This window comes from Bombus pascuorum, chromosome 1 (genome assembly GCF_905332965.1).
Source record: "Bombus pascuorum chromosome 1, iyBomPasc1.1, whole genome shotgun sequence".
In the NCBI taxonomy this organism is placed as follows: domain Eukaryota; kingdom Metazoa; phylum Arthropoda; class Insecta; order Hymenoptera; family Apidae; genus Bombus; species Bombus pascuorum.
In genome coordinates this window covers 20,418,384-20,430,961 of record NC_083488.1, presented here as the reverse complement: position 1 = coordinate 20,430,961, position 12,578 = coordinate 20,418,384, and the positions used below count along the sequence as shown (strand labels likewise).

At 34.7% G+C, this 12,578-nt stretch overlaps 1 protein-coding gene across 2 annotated transcripts in view; it reads left to right on the top strand.

Annotated features, from left to right (window-relative positions):
* Positions 1-12,578, top strand: part of LOC132907538 (gamma-aminobutyric acid receptor alpha-like) — a 90,306-nt gene that overhangs the window by 47,887 nt on the left and 29,841 nt on the right. For both annotated transcript variants that reach the window (XM_060960734.1, XM_060960742.1), the window contains exons 3-4: positions 4,267-4,459; positions 5,256-5,476. In XM_060960734.1, coding sequence (XP_060816717.1) covers positions 4,267-4,459; positions 5,256-5,476 — 414 coding nt within the window. The remainder of the gene's footprint in view (positions 1-4,266; positions 4,460-5,255; positions 5,477-12,578) is intronic.

Here is a 12,578-nt window from a genome sequence, read left to right as displayed (position 1 = left end):
ATGTAAAATAATTTTTTCTTGCAACAATATCGATTTTCTCATATAAATGCAATCATTTTGGGCGACGTATAAAGAACGAATAATTAAGTAAATAATGATCGATCGAGTAAACTAATTGGAATTGTCTGTTCACGAATGTGTAAAGGACCTATGACGTTTATAAAACTCATATACAAATCACAATTGTAAATCATATAATTATAGTGAACTTCAGAATATGCCTATCCAAAAATATTTGTGAAAGAATTTACATAAATCTGACGTGATCTGCACGCGGTTTAAATCCGATGCACAAATTTTTTGTAATCGCGCTAAAAAGTTCCTTCCATTCGTATAAGAATTCGTTTTATTTTTCTACACCTTTGTATCGTATACATATATATCATTTATCGTAGTCTCTTGAAGCGTACGACACGGTCATTCAAGAACAAACTCCTTTGCTCCTTCCAAATATTTCGAGAAACTTTCGTTCAGTTTTTTAATCAACTAGAAATTCCAACATTTGTTGAAACGAACGGGTAGAGATTTAATTTTCTCAACGGCGAAGTGCTGCTGACTTGTACGAATCGAGCGGCGAAGCATCGATTTTCATCATAGATCTGTAATTGGCAAGAAATTTTGCTGTTTCCGGAAGTAGCGAAAAATTCTCGTCGATCCACAAAGAGAATTCGCCTTGGTATTTACATAAAAGACTAGTAAGAGGTCGAGGAGAACGTTAATCAGCTATATGAAAGAAAGAACGTTCCTTGGAAAGAATCACTCGGATTCTTATTTCCCTCGCAAACAGGTCAACTATCTTTTAATAATTTCAATATGTAAATCCTTACATAAGCATATCCAAAGCCTCTTACATGTGTATCTCGACGATGCGCTGCTTATATTGTCACGAGGCAGAAGTCGTTCATGGTGCATCGATCTGTACGGAAGAGACGCGGCGAAAAGAATCGAGAGATCGAAAGGCACGATGTCAGCAAACAAAGAGGACCGCTAGTATAGGAGATCCTGGAAAATAGAGTAGTAGACGGAAATGGTAACGGGTAACAGTAGCAACGTGTCCGATCGAGCAGCTGGTTTTCATCGTGACCTAAAAGAACGGACAGGCATTAAAATGCCGCTTTATTTCGGTTTAAAAACGATCCAGCCGCAATTTTCGTTCTATCCTGGCGAAATTCCCTCGTCCCAATTTCCACCCCCCGAGTGTGTACACTGTGCCACGTGTACACATGTGCTGCTTGTACCGTGAAACATAAACGAAACGGCATTGAACACGAGAAAAAAAATGAGACACCAGGGCCAAAAAGCTACTGTTTTTCTGTTTAGTGTCCCTTCTGTATTTTTTTTTCTTTTTAATTCTTTTTCTATTTTTTTTCTTTTTTTTTTCGAATGAAGATAAAAGAAAATAGAGAAAAGGAAAGAGAGAGAAAGAGAGAGAAATTTATTAATTTACATAGGAAGAGAAAATGTTTAGGCTCGACAAATTTACTGTTTTTCTGTCTAGTGTCTCTTTTACATTTTTACAGTTCTTTTTCTATGCTTTTCTCGAGTGAAGGTAAAAAAGATAGAGAGAAGAGAGGGAGAGAAGCCCTCGAAATTTATTAATTTACATAGTGAGAGAAAATGTTTAGACTCGACAAATTTACTGTTTCTCTGTTTAGTGTTCTTTTTACATCTTTAAAATTTTTTTTTCTATGCTTTTTCCCGAGTGAAGGGAAAAAAATAGAGAGAAGAGGAGGAGAGAAACCCTCGAGATTTATTAATTTACATAGAGAGAGAAAATGTTTAGGCTCGACAAATTTACTGTTTCTCTGTTTAGTGTCCTTCTTACTTTTTTAAATTCTTTTTTTGACTGAAGGTAAAAGAAAATTGGGGGAAGGAAGAGAGGGAGAGAGAGAGAAACGCTTATATTAGTTTAACTAGAAAGAGAAAATGTTTGAGGTGGGCCGTGAATGTGTTTGCGTTTCTGTAGATTTTTTTCGTTTTCAGTCTTTTTCGGTGTCTTTTTATAAAAAGGAGAATGACAATACGATGTTTTGTACGGGTGTACGTGGAAGTAATTTTGCTATTTCACAGCTAAAGTCGAAGGAAGAACAAATATGATGTTTTACAGGGGAAAGGGGTCACGTTGGGGAATTTTCAGTTCATTGATCAAAGTAGACTCAGTAAAAAGCGTTTCGATTCGTAGGATGAATCAGAGATTTGTAGCGTGGGAACACATTCAGTCATTGGTACAAAAAGTTCTCTAAAATACTACAAATTAGAGAGTTTTTAAAATCATATATATCGTTGGGCAATTTCTCAAGTATTTAAATACTCATATAACACTAAGAGGATAAATATCAAAGATAAATATTGTTAAATTTCAAGTAGCTGAAATATCTCTTCCGTTACTCTTATTACTTTTTTATGTATTTATCAACCGTTAAAAATTATTAATATAAATTAAATCCATCTGATTTAATCTTAATCGTATCAAAATTCACATGCTTAAAAAATTGATAAATACTCTCTACATTGCTATACTTTTCCCTCTATCCGTCCCTTTGCATCTCACGCGCCTCTCCGACGATCCCTTTCGCAATGGTTGTGTGATACAAAGCAACTTTAGTTTGCGATAACGGCAAACACTATGGTACGACCAAATGTCCTCGATACTTTCAAATGTAGAGAATACGGAAACCAAAACGACCTAGCACGTGCTTTGTAAAGACTTGTTTTGTAATGCGTTTACAAAGGCTTATACGCTAACACGCACGAATTTGCGAATAAATCGAAAATATATAACGTTCGAAAGATTGAAAGAATGAACGAAGAATGGCACAAAATAGTTTCATCGAGTAAATCAAGTTTTAATATTTTAACACACCAGCAAAGCAATAGTGTTCAATGAATTTATGAGAAATATCAATTTCCATAAATATTTGCAATTATAGTGAATAAATAAAAAGTATAATGAAAGTAGGGAGAGAAGGAATATTCTTTATTCTAGCGAATTAATTAACATACTGAATATTTGGTATTATCCAACGTGAACATTTTTATTTTATAATAATTTCGGATTCGATGATCCTGTAATCTTAATAGTCATCGATAAAGTACGTTCTACAGAGTAAAATCTACAACTAAAAATGGACATTCCTTGTTTTCCTCTTATAGGCGTTATAACACGTTCAAGCTTTAGAACCACGATATTCCAAATAGTTGCCTACTAGTTTGCAACGATGCGAACTCGATGAATAGCTGGCCTCTGTATATGCTAAAATTGATAGAGAAATCGAAACTCCTTGGGCTATTAGCGACCTCGAGGAATATCAATTAACGATTCGCGGATTTGTTACGTGTGTGCGATAACTGAACTGTGGATTTCAATGCATTTTTATATTTTTATGAGTATGATTAAAGAAATTGAATCTAAATACAGTTTCATCTACCAAATATTGTAATATAAATAAATGCTTGGCGGCAGAGGTAACATTTCTCCATTTTTCATTATATTAGGTTGTCCCAATATATTATATTTTATATTATATATTATATTATATATTATATTAGGTTTTCATTCGTTTTATAAAGAATATCAGATGCACAATGTTATTGAATTATGTAATTATCCATTTTATTGAATTGTTCCAATAGAACAAAATGGATCATACATAATTCAATAAAATAATACAAAACAAAAAATGTTGTGCATCTATTATTTTCCTGTAAAACGAAAGAAACTTTTGAGACAACTTAATACCTGACATTCTTAGTACTTGATTTCAAAATACTGCAATCTTGCGTCCTTTGCACCATCCGCCATCGAGATAAAAGCTTTCAAATTTGATAGGACGATATAAGAAATTAAAGCGACTGCTCCGAACTGACTGTTTTCGACACATTGGGAAACGCATTTCGACAATGTCAGCGGCGCATGGAATTTTTAAGTTTGTATCTCGATAACGCATACTGCAAGACACTTGTCTATGGTGTTTTTAAAACGTCTGGACAACCTGTACATATTACGTGCATTTTTGCGCTGTTAATTAATCATATTTATTCAGCATTTCAGAAATCAGTAGTTGATTAATTAGTTAGAAACGAGTTAGATAAGATAGCTCTTTTCGTATAAGATTTTTAATTTTTTAAATCACTCTTAAAGAGAAAAAGTCAATCCGCTTTACAAAATTTCTTTCTCTGAATTACATCTACTTGTCCTATTTGATTCTCTTAAAATCACGCATTTTTCACTGATGTATAGACCGATCGTTTTGAAAAATGTTTCAGAGCGGCTACTGGAGCGAAAGCGTCCACGAGGCAAAGAACGCAGAGCAACAATCATAGCAACATCAGCGAGCTACTGGACAATCTTCTTCGCGGTTACGACAACAGCGTCAGACCAGACTTCGGTGGTCCACCAGCCACGGTTGAGGTCGACATCATGGTGCGCAGTATGGGTCCGATTTCCGAAGTCGATATGGTTCGTATCTCTTCGTTTCCCTTTGTTTCTCTCAGTAGCAACAGCAGCCTGGCTACTTGATAGATAGCCATACACAATTGCCTGAGATCTCATTCATCGTGGTACAAATTCGATTTCATTCGTTACATGATTCGATAGGAGTAGAAGCAGTTTTGTGAGTTTCTATTTGCAGAATGTGCGCATTACACGTATACATAGACAGTTCGTGAATTAATTGAAGAAATGGAAAAATAAAAAGAAACAAAGGTTAGTGTATTTTTATAGAATTAGTATTTTGTTAAATAGTAATAAGGAAGAATGAGATTGTTGTATTTTATTGTATTTCTTTATGATGTCAAGGCTTATGCCTTTCACGATATTTCTTGAATATATACGCGTTTAATATATTCTGTTTCTATAGCTTAATGTTTTTTTATTATTATTTAATTTGTACTTTACAATTTGTCCATCTGGACATTTGGCAAATAAAGCTTAATGTATTTCTTGAAATTAAACCTTATTTTACTATCTGTCTAAATATAACTGTATCTTGCGGTTCGCTTTATTTCGTTACTCTAAGACTTATCTGCCAAAGCATTCGTATATATGTAAAGGAATGAGATTATTTCCGATCTATTGAAATCAAGTGCAAAACTTATTTGCGCGAATTATACACGAAGTTCTTGCGCCAATACTTATATTGGATAATGTATTATTATCGTGGAATACTATAATGGTAAAGAAGAGAATCTCGTTGGTTAGAAAGTTTTATCGAATACGAATTTACAAGAGTAAGAAGAACGAAATCTCTGCGTAGACATATTCAATGGATTGCTACTTCCGGCAGTCGTGGGTGGATCGACGTTTGGCTTTTCAAGGTGGCAAAGAAACTCTGGCGCTCAGTATATCGATGCTGGCAAGAATCTGGAAGCCGGATACGTACTTTTACAATGGAAAGCACAGTTATTTACACACGATAACCAGCCCTAATAAGTTCGTCAGGCTTTATAAAGACGGCAGAGTGCTGTATAGTTCAAGGTAAGTGAATATTTTACACGATTTATAATATTTTCCTATAATTTACAATATTTTGCATAATTTTTAATATTTATTACTGACGGTTGCTTCTCATTGTCCTCGAATTTTGTATCTTTAAAGATGATTTCAATCTCCTAAAAATGTCTTATCAAATTTACTAATTTTAATATAGTACTTACATACGTTTTAATCCTGAAATGCTAAGATTAAAATTTTTCTACCAGAACGCAGATTAGAAATGTTTTGCTCAGAAAGACGTAGAATTCCAGTTTCTCCAGGCTGAGAGCCCAATGTCAAGACTTTCTTTACCATCGACAGATAGACACTGAAATTTTTAATTTGGCAGATTCGTATAAAAATGTTTCGCTTTTAGAAGATTTTAACACGCGAGTTTCTTTTATCATAACGAACGAAGCAGATATTCTGCGTAGAAAAAATTTCAATTATAAATTCGTTAAAGCTTTACCTTTGTATAATGACAACTCCTTTCATTAAAAAAAAAAAAGAAAAAAGGATCGTGATTATATGCAAATCGTTTGACGAAAATCAGACATATTAAATGAGATGTAACTAACAGAAAACCCAGTAAATGAAACGTAATGATTAAAGAATAAAATAGGAGGTTTGTTAAACGTAAATTTTACGATTAAATGATAAAGTAAAATGTATATTCCCGAACTTAACGATTAAAAGATAAATAGGGAAGAAAGTCAAATAGGACAAGAAAAATATATATCTAATATGAACGTGCGAAATAACGTGGTACGCTGGAGGTATCTTGCAATATCTTTCAATCAACTGCAGTCAGTCTGTGAAGTTTATGGGGATTGTGCAAGTTTTCTGTTTTATTGCGTTACGTCCGTTTCGTGATCGTCCTTCGCTTGATCGAGCATGATGCAGCGGTTCCAGCTGGCCGCCTTGACTTGCGTTTATGTTAAACGACTCTATCGCGTCTACACTGGAAAAATGTTTGACCATCATTTGAAAGCGAATGATAAATTCTCTTCTAGTCAAACGTTTCTGGATCGAGTTCAAAAACTGTCTCGAATTCAATCACCCGCATAAAATCCTCCCAAGTTTCTTCACGAAAAACGAGTGTTTATTCATCTGACGCATTGAAGGATATGAATTAAATAGAGAAAGAGGAGTATACGTTCAAGTACGTAAAACGATGTTAGTAGACGATATGACAAAATTCCTTCTTAGCGTGACGGTGACTTTAAAGTTTATGTCTCGATATAAAAAGTCTGCGCATCGTTTAAAGTTTTTAATTCCGAGTTTTGAAGAAAATACAATGAGATTTTTAGATTTATGGCTGTAGAATTTAATAATAATTTAATAATTTAATAAGAATTTAATAATAAGTTAATGGTTAACGATTTATTGATTTATTCGATTGATTATCTGTCCCAGAATTCATAATGTTACAAAGTAACGAATTTTTATTATCTAATAATTCAAATTGTGCGTTACATTCTCATGATTATACTTGAAACTATATTGCAATCGATCGTACAAACTATCCATAGCGGTCGAGTTTACACGGTCAGTTATTATCTGAGAACCTATCGTTTTGTTTCGAAAGTTCGTTCCGTCATCGACAAAATGTAATACAACGCTTAACACCAAGCTTACCAAAGCCGATTATATGACCTGTTACAAAATTTAAATTAAAATTCTACATTATTTCTTTCGTTCGTCTAACTTTATGTAAATTCTTATGTTATTCGATTAATCAATTTCTCAATTTTTGTTAATATAAGAACTTACATGAACTTAAATGAACAAAAGAGATAACAATGAACATACAATTTTAAATTAACTTTTAAAACCGGTCGTTTGACCGGGCCTGGATAAGATTAGTGTTAATACTTTCTCTACTTCATTCACAAGAGTGTTCAATGATCCAGTTATTTCAAATTGTCCATACAAGAGACCGATAGAAATACACATCTGCTACAAGAGAAAAGCAGAGAAAACAAACATAGAAACAGAGTGAGGAGCGGGGAGAGAGAGAAAGAAAGAGAGAGAGAGAGAAAGAAAGAGAGAGAGAGAGAGAGAGAGAGAAAGAAAGAGAGAGGGAGGGAAAGGGAGAGAATCAAGCGATGTACATTTCCCCTTTGTTAACCCATTCCCTTTCTCTTGACCTAGTCTTTTGGATCGGCTCTATTGTGCAGACCAGAATTAACCCTTGAGCTCAAGGTGCCTCTGCACACGTACATGCACATCTCTCTGGCTTCCCTAAGAATTACGCGTCGGGCACGGCTTGTTCTTTCAAAAAGTGCATCGTCCTTCTCGGAACTATCATCTTTTGTGTACGGTGACCGAGAGACAAAGGACTCGAGATTACCACCTTGATTTGCGTCAATGTTGTTAGTTCTAGAGCGAAATGATTCGAATAAAGCGTTACGCGAAACGTTCTTCTAGATTCTAGGCGCAGTAGCTTTCAGATGCAACTCGCTTGAAAATTGAAATATGAACTTTCCCTCTTAGAATGATGTTCATCTTTTCTAAGCAGAATAGAGTACATTTATTTGAATATTCGTTATGATTATTGCTAAAACAGGAATAATTATTAATTTAAAGCTGTGCACGATCTCATAAAACATCGTGTGAAAGATATTTATGAAACACGCGTTTCCTATATGGATAAATTCAATAAAGAGAAATGGATAAATTCCAGGCACGAAATTGGATGGCCGTTTGAATTTTATAATTAATGTTGTACAGGCGTACACGTGTAACTATTTTATTATACGTATGATTGATTTACACGGATAAATCTGCATCTTTCCATCCGCCTGATACAAAAGGGCTCTCCCGAATAAGTATATTCATATAATTTTAAGTTCATAAAAGATATAACTTAGAAAACACGAATCTGGCACCCCGCTGGGGGTAGCCATCCACATGCTATATTTATTTTATTTTAATTTTTTATTAACCAATGAGATATAACACTTTACCAAATGTCCTTCAGGACAAATTGTAAAAACCAAAATAAAATAAAAAAAAATATAATTTTAAGAATTCGAGATCGTTTACACGTTATAAACGAGTTTGAGTGTTTTTACGATTTTGATGCTTACCAGATATGATGAAAACATCACGCACGCAAACTCGAAGAATACCATTTCTTTTAGTATTCCAATAATATGTTTACTATGATTCAATGAAACATTTTATCCGAATCAGTAGAATTGAAAAATTACGATGCAATAATATTTTGTTACTTTTTAACAAGGAGTTGATAAATTTAATCGATAATTCAATAAATCTTGGTAATGTTTGTAGTGCCTCTAAAAATATTTGTTGAAGGCTTAGCCGACTATCCCTGGGATGTGACCAGAGCGGAAAATCGAATTCCTTCGGAAACTCTGTACACTTTCGTGACCGATCGGTAGCCATTAAATGTCGATCACGTCTGCACTATTTGCACAGCACTTTATTAGCTGCTACTACAGCTTTCCGTAAATATTTATTCGTACGGCTTCTAGTTACTTTACCGAGATTGAACACGTCTGAACGTAAAAGCATTAAGTACCTACCAATTTTGTTCAACCTTGATCAAATCTTTTAGAAAACTTGTTAATTTTCAACGTTCTATTAGTATTAACGTCAGCTCTAACTCCTCCGTAATCGTTTAATTCAGAAGCACAATTAGAAATTAATTTAATTTTCCACGGCTAACTTTATAGCTACCAAGGGGAAGTAAGTTTCGTTAGGCACACAAATTATAAGATTTACGGTTAGGACCGTTTCTTTCGCGTACACTTTTCGCGAAAAATGATTTATTATACCACCTGTGAGTTATAAATATATTAAATGTGCAGCGATGCCAAAATATCCAAAAATAAATGTGATAAAGGTGGTAGCCAAAAAAGAATCGCAAAGTGATAAGATTCGACAATTTAAAGAAATCGAACAGATTCTGGTTAGAGAAAGATAAAAAGAAGTGCAAATTATGTAGCGATAGGAAAGGAAATTTAAAGTACTACGTTTTCTTCTTTTTATTTTCCTCGAGATAATTTACATGTTCTTTATGAAAACGTTCGTAACTTGGTGTAACGAACTACAATACTAATTTGTAAGCATAGTCCCAGTATTCCATGCCTCAAAATTAAATATTAGGTTTATTAGGACAACCTAATGCATTTGTTATCAGATTATTAAGTGTCTTAGTTAAACAGATCATTGGAATATTTTTTGCTCAGTCTTATCGGAATAAACGTTCAATATTGTTAAGATTATTCAGTGGATGGATTTAAATAACTGCGTGAGCAAACTGCAAGGTATTGAAAGTGTATATATTGTGACTAGTAAATTACAAAATATGTGTTACAATGTGAGCCTATCCAGATCCTCTCTCTAGCAGCGTTACCCTTAGACTAAAGGCAACTGCCTCAACCAACATCGGACGTGTACCGCTTATGGCCTTTCCTAAACGCATTCTTTTGTCTATGCGCCTTCGAAGACCTTAGGCGGTTGAGAAACCGAAGACCAGATGTTGAGTTTACTCAGAAGTGACGATCACTTCAACACCCTCCCTAAAACTCTACATCGGTCTATACAATTATCTCTTTGTAAATATTCGAAGCTTAATTTCGTCAATACCTTTCTCTTTATTATTCACATTAATTTATTACTAAAAAAATACTACAAGAGGACTTAACAGATCATGTAGAGTTTTTCCTTTTTTTTTTTTTTTTTTTTTTTTACATGTAATAACCACTTCGATACCCTCCCTAAAAACTCTACATCTTTACAAAAATTACCTCTTAATATCTCTTTTATTGTTCAAACCTAATTTCTGTCTCAAATAGTCAAATCTTGGTTTTGGCAACGCCTTTGTACATATATCTGCCAGTTGTTCTTCGCTTATTACATACGTTACATCAATTTCGCCTCTATTGTATAAATCTCGCAAGAAATGATATCTTACATCAATATGCTTACTTCTTTGATGGAATTCCTTTTCGGATCTCATCGCTTCGTTAAAATCCACCGGTAATTTTTCCGCTACGTACGTTACTGGACTACCATAAAAATCGGTTCGTTTTATTTTATCTCTATCTCTCAATTGTCTCACATTCTCGTTGGTTACATGAGGTTGTTTTTCATGTTCACTCACTGCGCTTTCATACGTACATGCTCTATCGTTCTGCGTACACACATCTTCGCGCTCGACAATTTTCGGTAAATTTATACTAACGTATTTTGCTGTTTCTAGTTCGGGCTTAAATATTACGTCACGGCTTAATATTACATTTCTTACGGTCGGCACGTATATTCGATACCCTCGTCCGTCATCTAAATAGCCTACCAAATATCCTTTGTTAGCCTTTTTGTCAAGTTTACTTCTCTTTTCCGCAGGTATGTGTGCAAAACATTCAGTACCGAAAACTCTAAACTTTTCTACATCTGGGGATTTCCCGTACCATAGTTCATATGGTGTTTTATTGTCTTGTCCTGTTGGCCCTGTCTTATTTATGACATGCACTGCTGTGTTCATGGCTTCGGCCCATAAAAACAACGGTAGAATTGGTTTCGAATGTAGCATTGACCGGCCTGCCTCTACTATTGTTCTATTTTCTCTTTCTGCAACGCCATTCTGTTCAGGAGTGTATGGGACGTTAACCGTGTGCCTAATTCCCTGACTTCTTAAAAGTTCTTTAACTTCTTTATTTTTGAATTCTTTCCCTCCATCACTATGAATTTCTTTGATCTTACTATTGAATTGGTTTTCGACTTCTAAACAAAAAGTTTTTATCTTTTCGATTACTTCTGACTTATGTCGTAAGAAGTAAATCTTCGTGAATTTCGAAAAATCGTCCTTAAATATCAAAAAATACAGTTTCTTTCCTAATGACTCGACTTCCATAGGTCCACATACATCCGTATAGATAATTTCGCGAGGTTTAGTCGCACGCTTGATTTTCTCGTGAAAAATCGATCTATGATGTTTCCCGTATGCGCAACCTTCACAGAAAAAGCTACTATCCTCTACAACTTTTATCTTTAAATTCTTTAAGAAATCCTTAACGTGTCTGATGTTTTGATGACATAGCCGTTCGTGCCATAATTGCAACGTATCCGCGTTTGATTCCGCTCTATTGCTAAGATTGCAAACTGACGGTACTATAACTCGCATATCGACCTTATATAAATTTCCGATAACCGAACCTCTTGCTATTACCTTCTTGTTTTGTAGAAATATACAATTTTCCCCATCCTTTAAAATACAGAAGTCTATACCCCTCCTTGCGACAGATCTAATGGAAAACAGATTTCTTTTCATACCTGGTACATATAATACATCGTTCATTGTACATGCTACCCCTTTGCCATCCACAAAAGTCTCTACTTTGATTTTTCCTCTGCCGCATGCTTCCATGAATGTACCATCGCCGATCTCTATCTTCAACGTGTTATCGAATTTTTCGAAAACGCTGAACCATTCTTTTCGTCCTGTCATGTGATCCGTAGCTCCTGAGTCGATTATCCAAACATCGTGGTTTGCCGCATGTATCGTTGAGGTGCTTCCTAATAGGCTAATTCCGTTGTCATCACGATTTTGATTTCTGGGTTCCTGGTTGTCTCTACTGTTGTTTCCTTTATTCTTGAAACAATTTTTGCTGATGTGGCCTTTCCTTTTACATATATAGCATCTAAAACAATCTCTTTTTAGATGTCCAACTTTTCCACAGTTGAAACAGCTTCGTCCTTGTTTCTCGTATTCAATTTTATTTGATCGCTTCTGCTGTTCCCTTTTACAATTATTACTTTTTGTTACCAGCGCCACCGATGTTTCCTGGTCGTCTTTCTTCCATCTGCTTTCTTCTGTCATCAGTCTGGTACTAAGCCTGTCTAGGGTCATCTTTTCTTCTTCCATTGAATCCCATGCACTTTGAAAGTGATCAAATTTACTCGGTAACGCCGATAAAATGCGTGTTATCAGCATTTTCTCGGCAATTTCACTTCCAAGGGCTTTCATCTTCGCTGCTATTAGTTCCAACTTCGACAAGTTGTGGGACACATTTTCAGATTCCTCCCATTTAAAATTGAAGAACTGCTTCTGGACCATATTTAGATTCTCATTCGA